This window comes from Rousettus aegyptiacus, unplaced genomic scaffold, assembly GCF_014176215.1.
Source record: "Rousettus aegyptiacus isolate mRouAeg1 unplaced genomic scaffold, mRouAeg1.p scaffold_m13_p_9, whole genome shotgun sequence".
Taxonomy (NCBI): Eukaryota; Metazoa; Chordata; class Mammalia; order Chiroptera; family Pteropodidae; genus Rousettus; species Rousettus aegyptiacus.
Window position 1 is genome coordinate 45,212,562 of NW_023416312.1, and position 19,101 is coordinate 45,231,662.

The following is a 19,101-nucleotide window of genomic DNA, read 5'->3' on the forward strand; positions in this document are numbered from 1 at the left end:
TTGTGACTATTTATTAAGGCAGCTGGACTTGAGTTTTAAAACCTTATGGGGACAAACTACATATTCTTGAAACAACGAAAATAATGAATACTTCTGCACCTAGCAAAATAGCTATCAACTAGACTATGAAGGCTTTATTAGGGATAGGAACAGTAAACCATAAGGATAAATCATTTTCTTCGGAAGACAGCTGACCAATTGTAGCAGCTTCCTAAAGAAGCTCTGGGAGGGCGGAGAAAGGGCGGGAGCCGGAAGATAAGAGGCGTACCTAGGCGGGGCCGCAGTGAGGGGGAGCCGTGTTGAACTGACTTGTCCTTCTTCACGCTCCGTAGGAAAACTTGGGCGGACAGGGTCGCAGACATGGCGGCCATTAGGGTAAGTAAGAAAAAATTTTAGTTTCTCTGGGTGCAGACAGCATTCTAGTATCTATAGAAGGGAGCCCCAAAGCAAGAGGCGGGGTGGAAGTGGGGTTGTGAGGTAATTGTCAAGGTCAGGGAATCTTAACGTTCAAAGCCTGAAGATATCCGCCTATCCCCTTTAGAGTTTTCTCAGCGTGGGACAGCAGTCTCTCCTAAATCCCCTGGGGTTGACAGTTTATGCAGCAGCATAGTGAAAACTGGAAAACGGCTGGGTGAAAACGGCCGGCTGGCCGATAAGCAGCAGCAGACCTTTGGGTCTTGAGCTGAAACAAAGGAAAGAATCCTGGGCATTTGTTTGGGTTCACTGGGCGGGGCCTCGTGACCCTTTGAAGGACTTGCTTCAAATGTTATTTGGAGTGAAATGACCAGGAAAGAGACATCTCAGTCTCTCTGAAGTGCACAAATTTCTATTAATATTGTTAATCTCCGGGTTTGAATAACAAGCCTAAATTTCTTTTGAATTCTGTATGGGAAAAGGTGCCACGTAAGAGTCTGTGTACGGGAAGTGACTCAGCTGGCTGATAGCAGCAGTTCCCTAGTACGTTTCAATAACAGTAGTAGAGAAATTATATATATATGTATGTATGTATGTAGCGGGGTTTTAAGTATTAAATGCATTGCTTTCAGGAGATACAAACATGAACAAATAAGTTTAGTCAGTGTTTAAGCTGGCTCAGTATCTGTCTTGAGTCGCCATTCTCCATTTCTGCAATTCTGGCTCTCAATTTATTTGAGTTATCACGACACCCTTCTAACTGAACTCTAACCGGCTCTCATGGAATCTGTTTTTCCTTGCACTGCCGGAGTAGTACTTCTCCTAAAATGCAAATCTGACTATGACTCTCCCCTGCTTAAGAATCGTTATTGGCACTCCATTCTTTATCTATCTGTCCTTTGGGGTCAGGTCAGAGTTCTATGTCTAAAACACCTGACCCTGCCTTGGCTTTCCAGCTTTATCTCCTGTCTCTCAGGAACTCTCCTAACATTTGTACTCCAAGCCTTTTACTCTCCTCTTTGGGCCTGAAGTGCCCTTTCAGATCCTCATCTAGGTAGTTCCTATTCATTCATTCATTCATTCATTCATTTAACATTATTGTGTACTGCTTCTTCATATGCTAAGCACAAAATGCATTTCCAAGATAGTTCTCCCAGAAAACCTTGGGCATATTCTTACCATAGCACTTATCACATTGTAAATGATAGACTTTTTACTTGTATATTCTACTCTTCTAAATGACAAGCTAATTGAGGACAGTAATTATGACATTAATTTTTGTATCCTTAGTATCTAGCACAGATATGACATATTAGGAACTCAACAAATTCTACATGAATAAGTAAGTGCCAGACAATGAATATAAAAGAGATTAAATTAAGGAGTGGAGATGCAACATATAACACAAAACGATTGTGCTTCAGAGTGAGGGAAGTGCCTTCTCTCAGGAGCGCACCATAATGTGTTGTCACTAAAGCATAGAGGAGAGAGATTTGAACAATCTTTTGATTTGGCCATTAATTAATCACTGGCAGCTACCATGTATTAAGTGCTTACTACAAGGCCAGCCACTATGCTAAAATATATATGTTATTTCACTTAGTTCTCAAGACAACTTTATGTTGTAGATATTATTATTGCCATTTTACAAATGAAAAACTAAGGTTTGGAGAAGTCAGGTAAATTGTCAAAAGTCATAATGCTAATGAGAGCTGAAGTGATATAAAGAGGTATTAGTGAAGTGGTAGAGGGAAAGCCTAGATTGTAAGGGGTTAAAGAATGGATGAGGGGTGGGAAACTGACATTCATTTAGCACTTACTTTGACCAGCTGCTTTACACATGTTAATTCAGTTTAAATCTCTTGATGACCCTAGGAAATTGGTAGTATCCCCATTTTACATATGAAAAAAACAGGCTTAGAAAAAGTGCTTGCTCTAGGTCTTAAAACAGCTGCTAAGTGGAGAAGCCATATTGGAAACACTGGTATATTTGGCCCTGAAGTCCATGATCTTTCTACCAATCCTTGCTTCCTCTGAAAGGATGGTGTACATTACTCTTTAGAGAAGTGTTGGGGTGAAAGGAAAGAAAGAAATCTTGGGATGGGGGTAGCAAATTCCAGAAAAGGTGTCTTTTCATATAAAAAAAAATCATAAGACTATATGTCAGTTGTATCCCAATGAAACTGGGGAAAAAGGATACCAGAGCAGGTTTGGAAACGAGGAAATATGCCAAAAACTAGTATAGAGGAAAGATAATAATAGTAATCAGAGTTACTATGTTATTGAACATTTACTGTGCTAAGCATTTTGCTAAGCACTTTGTGTGAATTTTCTAATAATGCTTCACAGTGGTCTTATGAGTAGGTACTGTTATTATCAGCATTTTACAGGTAAGGTAATTGAGGCTTAGGAAGGTTGAGTATCTTGCCCATCACACAGTCTGCGGTAGAGCAGGATCTGAAATCACATTATCTGAGTACAGATCAAGGAACTTAAGCTTGAAGAAGCATCTGGGAGGCCAAGGTTCCAAAAAGGTGATATGTGTTAATTTTGAAGCTCCAGGGTTTAATTAAAAGGAGTAAGGTAGAGGGGAGTCCTGAAGGTTGGTAGATAACTCTGAAAAAAGTTTACATACAGCTTGAAATATAGGATCTTGTTGAGCAAATGTGCTGGTGGAGCATTGATATGCAATTAGCCTTGAGGAACAAGAATTGTGCTGCTCTCGCCTACTAACTTTTTTCATCATTGTCCTACTAGGTTTTAGTTAATTTTTACTTTTATTAAATTTTTGGGGGGGTTAACATTGGTTAATAACATAGATTTCAGGTGTACAACTCTGTAATATGATATCTGCATACTCTATTGTGTGTTCACCACCAGAAGTCTAGTCTCCTTCAGTCACCGTGTATTTGACCCCTTTTACCCTCTTCATCTTCCACCCACCTTCCACTTTAGTAACCACCATTCTGTTGTCTGTATCTATGAGTTTGTTTTTTGTTGATTTGTATGTTTGTTTAGTTTGTTCATTTGTTTCTTTTTGTTTCTTCACGTGAGTGAAGTCATACAGTTCTTGTCCTTTTCTGACTTATTTCACTTAGCTTAATAGTCACAAGATCTATCCATGTTGTTGCAAATAGCAATGTTTAATATTTTTTATGGCTGCATAGTATTTCATTTTGTGTGTGAGTGTGTGTGTGTGTATACATATTCTTTATCCAGTCGTCCATTGAAGAGCATTTGTGTTGTTTCCATGTCTTGGCTATTGTGAATAATGCTGCAGCGAACATAGGGGTACCTATACCTTTATGAATAAGTGTTTAAAATTCTGGGGGTAGATACCCAGAAGAGGGATTGCTGGGTCACACTTCACACCTTTTAGAATGGCTATTACCAATAAGATAAGAAATAACAAATGTTGGAGAGAATATGAAGAAAGGGGAGCCCTCACACACTGCTGTTGGAAATGTAAATTGGTGCAGCCAATACAGAAAACAGTTGGTGTTTCCTCAAAAAATTAATACTAGAACTACCATATGATCTTGATGATTTCTTAAATCAGAATGGCTGGAGGACTGGCCTTCATTTAAAAGAATTTGAAAGGATGTACTAGTGTCCAATAAAAACCATATGTCATTAATGCCAGAGGTTGAATGAATTTGAAGGAAATTCGGGTCCTGAAAAAGAATTTGTTTATGATAGAATACTTAATATTGGAATGTGGCTACCATTTGTTGAGCATTTCCTGTGTGTCAGACATTGTACTTAGTTATTGATGTACATTATTCTCGAAAACATTTTTCTAAGGTAGTTTTAGTAGCTCAATGATCAGGAGTAGAATAGTAAGGAAATCAAAGCTGCAATTGGAGGTTGTAGTCAGAGAAAAGCTTGTTGAGTTTATGATTTTAGTTATAACAAGTTCTGGGTAATGGTAAATTCAGGGTGTTCTCATGGAATAGTTAGCCACAGTGGAGTGAATATAAAGGTCTATGTAAGTGAGGTCAAAGAATGGTGAGGCAAGGCTTTGCCCACATGGACATTAAAGTCACTCAGAATTATTGCAGGATTTAGAGTATAGAAAACTTTAACCAGGATCCTTAATCTCTGTGATGAAATAACCAGGAGACAGGTAGATGATAATACTAAAGATGAATAAATGGACGATATGAGCCTCAAAAGAGCAGGATTACTTTTCTTTTTTGTGTCTGTAAACTTATTTTTAATTGAAGTATAGCATAGATACAGTAAAGTGCACAAATTATAAATAGCTTGGTTAATTTTCACAAAATGATCATACTTATTCAAGCACCTAAACTAAAAATAAAAAAAAAAAAACAGGAATATAACCAGCATCCCCAAAACTCTCCCCTTTGTTCATCCATATAGTTATCCTCTACCATAGACTAATGTTTTCTTATTTTTGAATGTTATATAATATAAATAGACTTATGCAGTATTCGTTATGTTTGGCTTCTTTCACCCAATGTTATGTTTCTGACATTCAGCCATTATGCATGCAACATTAGTTCATTCATTCTTATTGCTGAATGATGTTCCAGAAGGTGAATATATCCAATTTTTTTATCCATTCTTTTGATGGCATTTTAATTATTTTCAGTTTTGAGCTATTACAAATAATGCTTCTAAGAACATTCTTGTATATTTCTTTGTGGTACATGTAAGTGCACGTTTCTTTTGAGTATATACCTAGGGGTGGGAACACCAGGTCATAGGACATGCAGCTTTGGTATATACTATCAAGTAGTTTTATAAATTGGTTGTGCCAATTTACATTTCCATTTATGAGGGTTCCAGTTGTTCCACTTTCTCACTAAAAACAAACAAACAAACAAACAAACAGAGGTTTTTACCTAAGGGTGGAGAAGTAGTGGCTTAGAAGCAGCATTGGGAATCTGGAAGAAGACAAAGTCTACCTCTTATACCTGAGACACATTGAATAGCCCCCACTTGAGAGTTACAGGGAAGCAGTGACCTCAGGGGACAGTCGTGTTTCATTTCAGGCAAGGAGAGGGGCGGGTGCATACATGGAATGACTTTTGGAGTTTTGAGGGGTAGCAGGAAGTTTGGTCAGTAGAGAGAAAATACAGAGTACTCTAAGAAATAGAATACAGGAGATGATACGTGGCTGTGGGATGATGTGTTGGGGCTTAGGCCAAGGATGGTGTGGATGGGAAGAAACATGGGCATCATAGGTCTTATAGTTTCAAAATCTTTGTTAATACCAGCTGTGTATTCCTTTGTGTCTACTTTAGTTCTTTACTCTTTCCTCTTCTTTGTTTCATGTGACTGATCCCAGAAAAGAGTTGGAACATAGCAAAGTGAAGTTTGTACTTGGAAAGACTTGTGGTTATCCCCAACAATGCTGTTTTCTCTCAGCATTGTTGAACATCTTTATTTTCGGTGTAACTTTGAAAGTCATCCTTTGAAACCCTTAGCCTATTTAACCATGTTTGGTATAGATTCCAGATTCACTTTAACCCATAAAGTGAAAATGATCTGTGCATTGCCTCCTTCTACAACCATATGACTGAACTGTTCCCCATGATACCATCCTCACAGATGGCTATTAGATGTTTGGTGAACCTCATTGGCTATGAAAATAAAGGATTGCTTGTCACGGATCCTAAAGTTCCCTAATATTGTTTCACATTGGGCTCATGTAAATCGGTGTTTCCTAATCCTAGCTGTTCATTAAAATCATCTAGGGGCTTAAAAAGTACCAATGCCTGAGCCCCACCCCAGATGGTGTATTTTAATGTTTTTCAAACTCACCAGGTGATTCTGAGGTGTTGCTAGGTTTGGAAACCACTAATTTAGGCGGGCTATGTGTGGCTTTTATATGTTATAGAGAACAGAGTATTAGACTTTTCCAGATTATGAGGAACAGAGAATTGTTCAAGTTATCTTAATACTTGAATAATTTAATGGAAGGAAACAGCATTAGGAAGAAAACATAGGAAACTGTCTCACCAGCTAAATAGATCTCAAGAAGAACCATTCAGGATACTATAGTGACTCTGGCAGTTACTATTCTCATGACAACTGTTTCTGCTAACCCATGTGCTTCACATCCAGACTTTTCCTGCAGAGAGAATCTGATTTGTTGCTAGTCACTGATTATTACAGAGTACCCCTCTTGGGCATAAATTGCACATCAAGCCCCTTTATAAGATATCCTGTAGTTGTCCGCCTTTAGCTTAGGTACCAATCCCTAGTCCAGTCAGTTTTGGCCAGTGCATCAGTCCCATACTTCAAAGTATAATGGCTTATATTAAGAATTACAGAAGGGGGCAATATGATTTTCAGGTGCTCTGAGGCTTCCTGGAAGGGGCAGGGCAATAGATGGATACTTCTGAGCTTCATGATCTGTCTGGTACAATTTACTTTTGAGTACTTTTTAGAAGTAATAAAGTTGTTGAAAATATTGTGGACTATTTTTAGAGTTGCTATTAAAAGTTAACTTATTTAGATCTTGTAATTTAAGTTAGGAAATTTGTTCCTCAGATTAAAAAAAAAACACTTTAAGACAACTAGTGTAAGCAGCAATCTGTGAGAGATAGTGAAAGTTGCTGAAGTTGAACATGTTGGGGGAAAAGTGTAACCCATTCGTGTAATCTCCTGAATGAGACCATCTGTTGTATAGACTTAATGGATATTAGTTCTCTAGGCGAAGGCATGAGTTACATATTTAATGTAGATTTGGCCCGATTGTTTTTAGATCTTTATGCTCAGTCATTCTGAAAACTTACCAGGAGCTTCTCATATCACCAAGGTAACTGCTGCTATGTCCCCTACTCAGCCTGGCTCTATAGTTCATCTCATTCATTCATATTCCCAGATTCCTACTTGATATTTTTAGATGCATCAAATCAACATGTTTCAAATTTCTTCATCTTTACCAAATTTAATTTTTTCTGCTGGTTCCTTATTTCACTTAAGAACACTAGCATCTGATCTTGGGATCATCTTAAAGTACCCCCCACATCCAACTTAACAAACTTTGTGGATACCTTATTCTTTCATACATTCTTATTATTTTATACATTTATTCAAAAATCATTTAAATGCCTGTGGTATGCAGGAGATGGTGATAAACATTGGGGATACAAAGATCAACAATATGAACAAGAGGTATATAGAAGAGAAAACACTCAAACTAACAAGCACATGAAGAGATGCTCAAAATAATGATCAGGTAACCACATTTTCAAACAATGAGATAATACTTTATTAAGATAGAAAAAGAATGCTGATTAAGTACACACGTTGATAGGGATATGGGAATATAAGCACTCCCACGCATTACTGGTAGGAGTGTTGACTGGTACAGCCATTATGGAGATCAATCTCATATTATTTAGTGAAATTAAGTATATATACTTGTCCTATGGCCCAGCAATTCTGTTCCTGAGAGTATTTCACAAAGATATACAAGTTGATGAGGGCACTAGTACAAGGATGTTAATTCCAGTGTTATTTATGGTGATGGGGAGTTGGAGGCCATATAGGTGTCCATCACTGACAGTGCATAGGTGAAATGTGAATATACATCATGTAGCCCTATATAGCAGCTAGAAGAAATGGGTTATGTGTGTACTTAGGAACACAGATGGATATAAAAGAATATGTTTTATGAAAAAACGTAAGAAAAAATGATAATTTTAATACACCATTTACTTTTTGAAGAAAGTAATAAAAATGAGATATGTAACAAAATTAAAATTACATGTATACATTACTACAATATGCATTTTGTTAAAACTCAAAAAGACAATCCTTAAATACATTAAAATGGCTACCTATGGACAGAGAATAAAAATGAAATTTGGTGGTTAAAGGAAATCAATTAATGAATCTATTTTTACAAAAGAAGGACAAAGAACAAGACCAAAGTATTGTCCATAAGGAATGAACTCTAGTGGGTGAAACTGACAAGTAAACTGAGTTATATTCAAAATAAAAGATATCTAAAAGTTACTATGGGGAAAAAGAAGCAGTTTAAATGTCTATAGAACATAAGGTTGCTTCATAATTGTTTATTCATTTAATTTGTTCATTTAATTCTTCAACAAGTTTATATTAAGCACCTACCATGGGTTAAAAACGGCTAGTTGCCAAGTGGTGGTAGATTGCATTTTTTGGTTTTAAATATTTGCTCTCTCTTCCTGTAAGACAGGAACTCCCAACCCCCAAGCCACGGACCAATACTGGTCCATGGCCTGTTAAGAATTGGGCTACACAGCAGGAGGTGAGTGGCCGGCGAGTGAGCGAAGCTTTATCTGTATTTGCAGCTGCTTCTCAGCGCTAGCATCGCCACCTCACCTCCACCTCAGATCATCAGGCATTAGATTCTCATAGGAGCACTGATCCCTGCTGCCAAAAGGGTTGGGACTGCTGCCGTAAGAGGATTATATAACCTTGCCTAGATTTCCTGTTCTTTCCCTCTACCACAAAAATGATATATCACAAATAAGGGTTGCTTCTTTAGCCTGAATTCTGGAGTGAGAAGATATGTGTGGAGCAGAGGAGCAGCCAACAATCCATAGCCAACATGTAATGTGAGGTAAAAATAAACTTTGTTGTAAGCTCTTAAAATTTTGGAGGTCATTTGTAACTGCAGCAAAGTTGATTAATACAGAAATATACTAAATATACTAAAATTAATAAAGCAGAGGCCTTTGAGGGGCCCAATGCCTATTTTAGAGAGACATATAAATGTAATTATAATTAGTTCCTTGTAACAGATGCATAATGGTATGCAACAGGAGTTATGGAAGCCTGGGGAAGTCTGGGAACACCTTAGGACATATAAGACCAGTTTGGAAGTATAGGCAGGCATTTAGTCTAAGGTCTGCTATCCCATAGATCTACCCACTGTCTACCATAGGCAGTAGGCAGTGATTCTGTATTTTTGGGGGACTAAACTGAATCTCACAAATAAAGATGGTGAGTTTCAAAATAATGGTATACAAACATAAAACTGCTGTTTGCAAAACAGGTAAATCTGTAATTTATATTTGGCATATTTTGGTACTGATCAGAATATATTTAAAGTGAAGTATTTACCTTAGTCTAATGAAACACAAATCCTTGTGTTTATCATGAAAGAACCAGTAGATGTTAAACAGAACTTAATAATGTAAGCAGAAAAAATACTTTATATCCATTCACTCATCTGAACTAAAATGGAGGGCAAGAAACAGCATAAATAATTGAAAACCAATATTTGCATTTAACTTTGGAAGTATTTTTATATTTATATTTCCGCCTACAGCAAAGCTGAAATTTTGAACCTCAAAATTTTGAGAAAAATTCACAATAGATTTTTACCCTTGCTCTGCTTATTCTCTTTGTTTGGATCTTGCTTATTCTTCATGATCTTCTGTATTTCTTCATATAAATGAAAATAATTTATACTTAATACATTGAATAATTATATTTTACACCTTACCTAGGTTAAAGATGTTAATGTAGTTTTGTTGGTTTAAAAGACCACACCTCACCTAGATATATTTTAACCTCTGAAAACCAAGTTATATGAAGAAGTTGTCTTCTTTATTAAAAGAAAAAGATAATTATATAAGATAACTTTGTGGCTTATATTTTTCAGCTGTATCAGTAAAAATATAAAACAAGAGTTTCTATATTATTCTCAATATAATTGCCATAGGATTGACTATATAAATATAGGATTTTATTAAAGGAATGAAAACTTATGGAAGGTCTGTTTGTAACCCCTTAAATTATTTAATGATGAATAACTATAAAACTGGATTATTTAGCTATTGCTGGTTTATGTCATGGTTAAACAAACAAAATGGAATTATTTATTCTTACCTTTTATTTATTTTTCAAGATTTAGCCATAATAATCTTCCTCTGGGAATAGTTTTCTGGTTATCTCTACCCACTCATTCCAAGTATAATTTATATGTCCTTCAATACTTCTGTCATATTCTTTTAAAAATTCAATATAATTTAATTTTTTAAATTGTTTTTAGTTTTTACTTTTTATTAAATTTATTGAGGTGACATTGGTTAATAAAATCATAGATTTCAAGGGCACAATTCAATAATACATCATATGTATATTGCATTGTGTGTTCACCACCTAGAGTTAAATTCCCTTCTGTCACCATATATTTGACCCCTTTTACCCTTATCTACCTCCCTTCCTACCCCTTTCCTCTGGTAACTACTGAACCATTGTCCATGTTCATGAGTCTGTTTGTCATGTTCATTTGTAATATCCTTTTTTAAGTTTTTATTCTGAGGTAATTATAGATTCACAAGAAGCTGCAGAGGTGCCCTGGACTCTTCACTCAGTTTCTACCAATTGTTACATCTTAAATTATTATAGTACAGTATGGCACTTTGTATGTGTACAGTTCCATGGGACTTTATCCAGCATGTAGATTCCCGTGTCACCACAATCAAGATACAGAACTATTCCATCACTGTTAAGATTTTCCTCATGCTCCCCCTTTATAATCACACCTATCCATTCCTCCACTGTCACGAATACTTGGCAACCACTAATTTATTCTCTATCTCTATATTTTGTCATTTCAAGAATGTTATAGAAATGTTTTAATAATACAGTAGATGGATGACATTTTGAGATGGCTTTTTTTCACTCAACATAATACCGTTGAGATCCATCTGAGTTGTTGCATGTATCAATAATTTCTTTTTTATTCCTGAGTAGTATTCCATGATATGGATATACCATGGTTTGTGTAACCTTATTCACCTGTTGTAGGACATTTTGGTTGTTTCCAACTTACTTAAGCTTTAACATAAAATTTATATAAAATAAAGGTCACCCATTAAAGTGTATAATTCAAAGGATTTTAGTATATTTACACAACTGCGCAACCATCACCATAATCGAATTTTAGACAATTTTTATCCTTCCTAAAAGAAACCTCGTACCCATTAACTGGACTTCCTATCCCCCTCCACCCTCCCTCTACCAGCCTTAGGCAACCAGTTATCTGCTTTCTGTCTCTATTTGCCTGTTATGGACACTTCATGTAGATGGAATCTTGGATTATGTGGCCTTTGTGCCTGGCTTCTTTTATTTAGCACAGTGTTTTCAAGGATCATCCATGGTGTAGTATCTATCATATTTCATTCATTTTCATTGATAAATAATATTCCGTTGTATGGATATACCATATTTTCTTAACCTGTTTGCCATTTGAGGGCCATTAGGATTCTTTCCACTTTTTGAAAATTATCAGTAATGCTTCTATGAAGATTTGTGTACACATTTTTGCGTTTTCATCTCTCAGGTAGAGGTCTGGAGGTGGAATTTCTGGATCATGTGACAAGTCTATTTTTACCTTTTTGAGGAACTGCCAGATTATTTTTCAAAGTGGCTGCAAAATTTCATATTTTTGCCAGCAATGTTTGAGGCACCTAATTTCCCCACATCCTTCCAACACATTTTATTATCTGTCATTTCGTATAGCCAGTCTGTGTGAATAGGTAAATGGTTTGTCATTTTGATTTCGATTCCCATTTCCCTAATGTTGAGCACTCTTTCATGTGCTTATTGGACATTTGTTTATCTTTTTTGGAGAAATACATATTCACATCATTAGCCCATTAAAAAAAACAGGTTATTTGCCTTTTTATTAAGTTGTGTGAGTTTTTAAAATATATCCTTGATACTAGACCTTCATCAGATATATGATTTTCAAATATTTCTGTGGGTTGTCATTTTTACTTTCTTGATAGTGCCCTTTGAAGCAGAAAAGTTTTTCATTTTGATGAAGTTGAATTTATCTGTTCTTTTGTTGCTTGTGGTTTTAGGTGTCACATATAAGAAACTATTGCCTTATCCAGAGTCACAAAGATCTATACCTCTGTGGTCTTTTTTCTCTAAGAGTTTTATAAATTTTGGTCTATGTTTAGGTCCATGATAAATTGTGTGTATATATATGTATTACATATTATTTATATATGTAATATATATATATATATTATGAAGTAGAGAACAGTTTTATTTTCTAGCCTGTGGATATTTGCCAAAAGGACTCTTCATCCCCCCCCCCCCCATTGAATTGTCTTGGCACTTTTATCAAAAACTATCACACTGTCTTCGTTATCGTAGCTTTTTAGTAAGTTTAAAATGGGAAAGTGTGAGTCCTTTAACTTTGCACTTCTTTTTCAGGATTTGACTTTTCTGGATTATATGCATATTTCTGTATGCATATTAGAATCAGCTTTACAATTTTTACCAAAAAGGGCATCTGAGATTTTTATAATGATTGCCTCGAATCTGTAGGTCAATTTGAGGAGTATTGCTATCTTGGCAGTACTAAGTCTTACAATCCACGAATCTTTCCATGTATTTAGGTCTTTAATTTTTTCCACAATATTTTGCAGTTTTCAGTCTAAAAAACTTGCTCTTTTTTAAAAAATTTATTGCTAAGTAATTGATTATTTTTAATGTTATTGTAGATGGAGTCATTTTTGTAATTTCATTTTCAAGTTATTCATTGCCGGCATATAGGAATAAAACATAGTTTTTATATTGATCTGAATTCTTATAACCATGCCGAATTCGTTTATTAGCCCTAATAGTTGAGTGCATACACATACACATGCGTGTACCTTAGAATTCTCTACGTACAAGATCATGTCATGCATAAATAATCTACATGCATTTTATTTCTTTTTATTGTCTAATTTCCCTTACTAGAACCTTCAGTACAATGTTAAGAAGTAGTGACAAGAGATATTCTTTCTGTTCTTGTTCCTGATCATAGGGGAAAGCTTTCAGCCTTTCAGCCTTTCAACTTGAAGTGTGTTATCTGTGGGATTTTTGTGGTTCCCCTTTACCTAGTTAAGACAGTTCTTTTCTATTTCTAGTTTATTGAGTTGTTGTTTTTTTTTTAATCATGGAAGAGTACTGGCATTTGCCAAGTGTGTTTTTTTGTGTGTCCTGATAGTGTTTTTTGTTCATTATTTTATTAATATGGTATATTACATTGATTAATTTTCATATAGTGGACTAACCTTGCATTCTTGCTATATATCCCACTTGGTCAGATGTATAGTACTTTTTATATGTCTATATTCAGTTTCTGTATTCATAAGCAATATTGGTTTGTAGTTTTCTAGTGATATCTTTGTCTGATTTTGGTGCCAGAGAAATACTGGCCCCAGAGAATAAGTGGGGAAATATTGCCTCCTCTGTTACTTTTTGGAATACTTTTTCAAAGATTGGTGTTAATTCTTCTTTAAAGGTAGGTAGAATTTACCCATGGAGCAGTCTATACCTGGCTTTCCTTGTGGGAAGATTTTATTACTAATTCAGTCTCTATACTGGTTATATGTTCAGATTTTCCATGTCTTCTTGAGTTCCTTTTATAATTTGTCCCTTTCTAGGAATTTGTCTATTTCATCTGAGTTTTCTAATTGTTGTTGTACCATAGTTCATATTATTATTTCTATAAAGTCAGGATGTGATGTCCTCACTTTCATTTGAGCCTTTTTTCTCTCTCTCTCTCTCTCTTGGTCATTTATCTAAAGGTTTGTTTTGATGATCATTTCAAAGAAATGGCTTTTGGGTGTGTTGATTTTATGGATTAATTTTCTTTTCTCCATTTCATTTATTTTCATTCTATGTTTACTATTTCCTCCCTTCTGCTTGCTGTGGGGATGTTTGTTTTCCTGTTTTCCTAAGGTAAAAAATTATATATATATATTAGATTATTAATTTCGAGATACTGTTTTTTAGTATAACATGTACGGCTATATGCAAATTTCTTTCTCAGCACTGCTTTCATTTCATCCTTAAGTTCTGGTGTCTTTGTTTTCATTTTCAGTCAACTCAAAGTATTTTCTAATTTTCCTTGTGATTTTTTTTCTTGACCTATCGCCATTTAGGGGTATTCTTTTTATTTTTCAAATATTTCTGTATTTTGAACAACTTTTTGTTGTTCATTTCTAATTTGTACCTGGTGTGGTCAGATAATGTGTAATGTTCCATATACCTTTGATGAGAAGGTGCATTCTGCTATTGTTGAGTGTAGTGTGCTGCGAAAGTTTGTTAAGGTCTATTGTAAGTCTGTTAGATCTACTTGAAAGTCTGTTAGGTCAAATGGGTCCCCAAGGGCTGACCTTTGGATAGGCTGGCAGTGCTCTACCTCGAGTGGGTCCTGGTCCTACAACAGCTACTCTAAACAAGGAACCGAGGACTGGATTGGTCCTCCATTTGAGGCCTCATCCAGGGTGCAGTCAGTTGCCTGTCAGGTAGGCAGGGGATGGAATCTTCTCCGGTTTAAGCTGCTGCCAGAGGACCACCAACATTGTATTACGCTGCTTATCAGTTCTTTTAGGATTAACTCCAGTCATTATCAGATCAGTCCACAGGCTTTACCCTGCACTTGTACACTGATAGTGGACCTTCTCTCTTTCCCCTGGACTTGTCCAGCTCCTTGTTTATGTCTGGTCAGTTCAATTTCCTCAAAATCAGCAGCAGCCTGTGCTTCTGCCTGGATTGTTCTCCCCACTGGGGTGGATAGGAAAGGCACTAGAGTTCCATAATAAGCCAGTGGGGCCCTTTGGATGATGCAGCCCCACATCCTGGGAGTAAATGACACCACCTTAGGTCCCCCAAACCACACGATGTAAATAGCATGCCTCATTAACATCTCCCTGAGGAACATTTACAGCTCCAGCAAAGATGTCCAGCATGTTTGGGCCATTGGTAGGTCCCCCTCATTTGGCCAAGCCACACAGCAACCCACTGTGAGTCAATTCAGTAGTGATGTGTTTTTTGCATATTGGATTGTCCCATGTATGCCTTGGCATAAGGAAGGGTGTGTGATAGAGGACATCTGGGCCAATTCACCCCCAGACAGTATTGTGCTGTCTGCCTCAGTGTCCCAGATATGAAGTAGCTACCCCACAATGGACTTTGATACTTTCTGGTGGAACTTGGCAGCCAGTCCTACCAACTCCACCGATGTATATGGCTAGGCGGAGGTGTGTAGATATTTCAAAGGAGGAGGCAGTTTCGTTGGGTCCTACCCCTCTGGCTGTTCCTGTTGAGTCTTTAATTTTTGGACTATAACTGGACAAGCCTAAGACATACCTGTGAACTCCCCTGGGAGGGACACCTCAATTTCTTCAACTGACTCTGACTCGTTCTGCTGTGGGGTCCCACTTACTAGGGTTCCATTCCTATTGTGCAATTACTTCATGTATGCGAACCCTCATCAGCTTTCTCCTCCACACTCTCGAGAAGCAGCAGGCTAGGTCCTGCAGCTGCTCACTAGTCTATTCTGACACCACAGAATATCCTTATCATTAGCCTGTGTGACTTGCATCTCTCTTTCTAACTTTACTTCTTCCAGAGTTTTCACTCTCTTTTCAACCTGCAACTGTTTAGTAATAGCCTCATGCAGCACCTGTAGGAGAGGCCAACCCACTGTGGCAGCCACAGCCTGAAGCTCCTTCTTTTTTAAAGAACAATACTTCCCTAATTCAGTAGAATCTGTAAGAGGCCCATAGGTGTATTGGGGATGTCCCTCCATTCCATGAGTGGGCCCCAAGAATCTACAAGCCTTGCTACCTCAAATAATACGGACCCAGAGGCCCACGATAGGATTCCCCCCAGCCAATTCCCACCCGGAATTCCCCCCAGCATCAGGATTCCCCTGGTGAATTTGGAATTCCCCTCAGCAAATTCAGGATTTCCCCTGGCAGACTTGGAAGCATCCTTAGCAGAGTTCCCACAGGCATGTTCATACTTGAGGAGGTCACTTCGACTAGGGTATTTTCTGGAACATCCTGCTGACTACGCCAATTGTAATGCAGGAGCTCCAGGCCAGGAACCTGGCCTGGGCCTTGGATATTTAAAAAACAAACAAACAAACAAACAGACGCAAAACAAAACAAAACAAAAAAACACCAGGAGGACCAATGTAGTGAGACATGGTCTTTATTACTCACAATACAGCGAGGCTTCAGCACTTGGTTGGTTGGAGTTGCAGGAAGAGACATCCGGCCAAGAGCAGGCACTGTTATATATGCAAGCAGGAGGTAGGGGGGATTACTTCATCCAGGGGACCAGGAGTCTTCCTCTGTGGATGAGAACAGGATGTGCTGATTAGCTAGCATTCGGGAAGACTGGTAGCATTCCGGAAGACCGGGCCAACCATGTCTTCAAGCAGAGCGGGCAGATAATGTCCCTGAGAATGGCTGAAGGGGCAGATAGTGCCCATGGGAGCTGTGGGAAGTGCCCTTGAGAGCAAGCACAGCCCGGGGAATGCTTTATTCATTGTCCTCCTTGGGACTGCTGACCAAGCAGTCCTCTTTGTCTTCTGTGTATGTGGAGGGGCTATATTTTAATTAGCCTCACATCTACATAGTTTATATTGTTGTTCAAGTGTTCTATTTTCTTGTTGATTTTCTACCTTGTATCTTTGAAAGTAAGATGTTGAACTTTCTATTACCGAATAGTCTGTTTTTCCTCTTTGATTCTGTCGGTTTTTGTTTCATATATTTTGCGGCTCTGTTATTAGGTGCATATATGTTTATCATTGTTTTATATTCCTGATAGATTTTACCCTTTTATCGTTATAATATACCTAATAACGATTTTTATATCAAAGTCAAATTATGGTGGTTATTTGCATGGTGTTACTCTGTCCATGTTTTTACTTCTAACCTAGCTGTATCTTTGAATCTAAAATGTGTTTCCTTTGGATAGCGTATAGTTGGATTTTTTAAAAATAAAAGCTGACAAGCTGCTTTTTCGTTGAATTGTTTAATCCACTCAGATTTAATGTAATTATTGGTACGATTGTATTTATGTTTGCTATTTTGCTTTCGTTTTCTATATCTCCTATCTTTTATATTCTCTTCCTTTATTGCTTCTTCTTGTATTCAGTGGATATTGTATGGTGTGCTACTTTAATTCTTTGATGGTTTATCAATACTTTTAAGTTCTATGTGTTTGCTTTAGGGCATACAACATACATCTTAAGTGACCAGAAACTACTTTGTATTTATACTAATGTAATGCCTGTAAAATGTAGGAACTTTACTATTTTAGAGTTATGTTCCTTACCCTTCTTTTTCTGCTATTTTATTATGTATATCTTTTTATGTTATAACCCCCAAAATACATTATTATGATTATTTACTTTATAATCTAATGTCTTTTAAAGAAGCTAAGAGAGCACAAATGTTTTACAGACAGTATGTGTGATTGGCTGTGTCTGTATACACACATGTATACACAAACATGTACCTCTGCAGATGCACACATATAAATAAAGCACATACTCATATCTTCTTATTTAAACATTTTTGAAATTAAAATTGTTAAAGTGACAATGGTTAATAAAATTAAATAGGTTTCTAGTGTATAGTTCAATAATATCTCATATGTATATTGCATCATTTGTTCATGACCTAAAGTTAAATTTCCTTCCATCACCAAATATTTGACTTCTTTTTACTTCTACTTACCTCCCCGCACTTCCCTCTGATACCAATAATCCACTTTCCATGTCTACGAGTCTGTTTGTTTGTTGCTTTCAGTTTTATATCCCACATAGTGAAATCATATGATTCTCAACTTTTTCTGACTTATTTCACTTAGCACGATAATCTCAAGATCCATCCATGTTGTCGCAAATGGATGTATTTAATCTTTTTTTATGGCTGAGTAATGTTTTGCTGTATATGTGTACATCTTTATCTGATCATCTGTAAAAGAGCACTTCAGTTGTTTCCATGTCTTGGCGACTGTGAATAATGGTGCAATGAACATCGGGATGTATATAACTTTAAGGATAAATATTTACAAATTGTGGGCTTAGATACAGGAACAGGGATTGCTGGGTCATATGGTAATTATATTCTTAATTTTCTGAGAAATCTCTTGTACTGTTTTCCATAGCGGATGTACACATTTTCATTTCTAACAGCAGTGTATGAGGGTTCCTTTTTCCCCACAACCTCTCTAACACTTGTTATTAGTTGTCCTGTTGATCATGGCCATTCAAACAGGTGTGAGGTCCTATCTCATTGTGGATTTGATTTGCATTTCCCTAATGACTTGTGAAGATGAGCATCTTTTCACATGTCTGTTGGCCGTTTGTTTTCTTGGGAGAAGTGTCTGTTCAGGTCCTCTACCCATTTTTTAACTGGATTTTTTTTTTATTGTTGAGTTATGCGAGGTCTTTCTTTATATATTTTAGATAGTAGGCCCTTCTTGGAGGTATCGTTCGCAGATATCTTTTCCCATTCTGTTGGTTGCCTCTTTGTCTTGTGGATGGTTTCTTTTGCTGTGCAGAAGCTTTTTAGTTTGAGGTAGTCCTATTCATTTATTTTTGCTTTTACTTCCCTTGCTTTCGAGGTCAAATTCATAAAATTCTAAGTCCAAGGTCCATAAGTTTTTGTTTTGTTTTGTTTTGTTTTTGCAATTTATTGTTTCAGGTCTTATATTCAGGTCTTTGATCCCCTTTGAGTTAATTTTGGTGTTTGGTGACAGATAGCAGTCTAGTTTCTTTCTACCGTATGTTGCTTTTCAATTTTCCCAGCACCATTTTTTGAAGAAGCATTCCTTTCATCATTGTATGTTTTTGGATCCTTTGTCAAAAGTTATTTGCCCATATATATAGGAGTTTATTTCTGGACT

General features: G+C 36.6%; 1 protein-coding gene across 3 annotated transcripts in view; it reads left to right on the forward strand.

Moving 5' to 3' along the window:
- The first annotated feature begins 279 nt into the window (after positions 1–279).
- APOOL (apolipoprotein O like) overlaps positions 280–19,101 on the forward strand; it is a 76,575-nt gene continuing 57,753 nt past the window's right edge. For 2 of the 3 annotated variants that reach the window (XM_016136010.2, XM_016136012.2), the window contains exon 1: positions 280–375. In XM_016136010.2, the coding sequence (XP_015991496.1) occupies positions 361–375 (15 nt within the window). In that variant the 5' untranslated portion in view covers positions 280–360. The remainder of the gene's footprint in view (positions 376–19,101) is intronic. The other variant, XM_016136011.2, reaches the window with a different exon arrangement.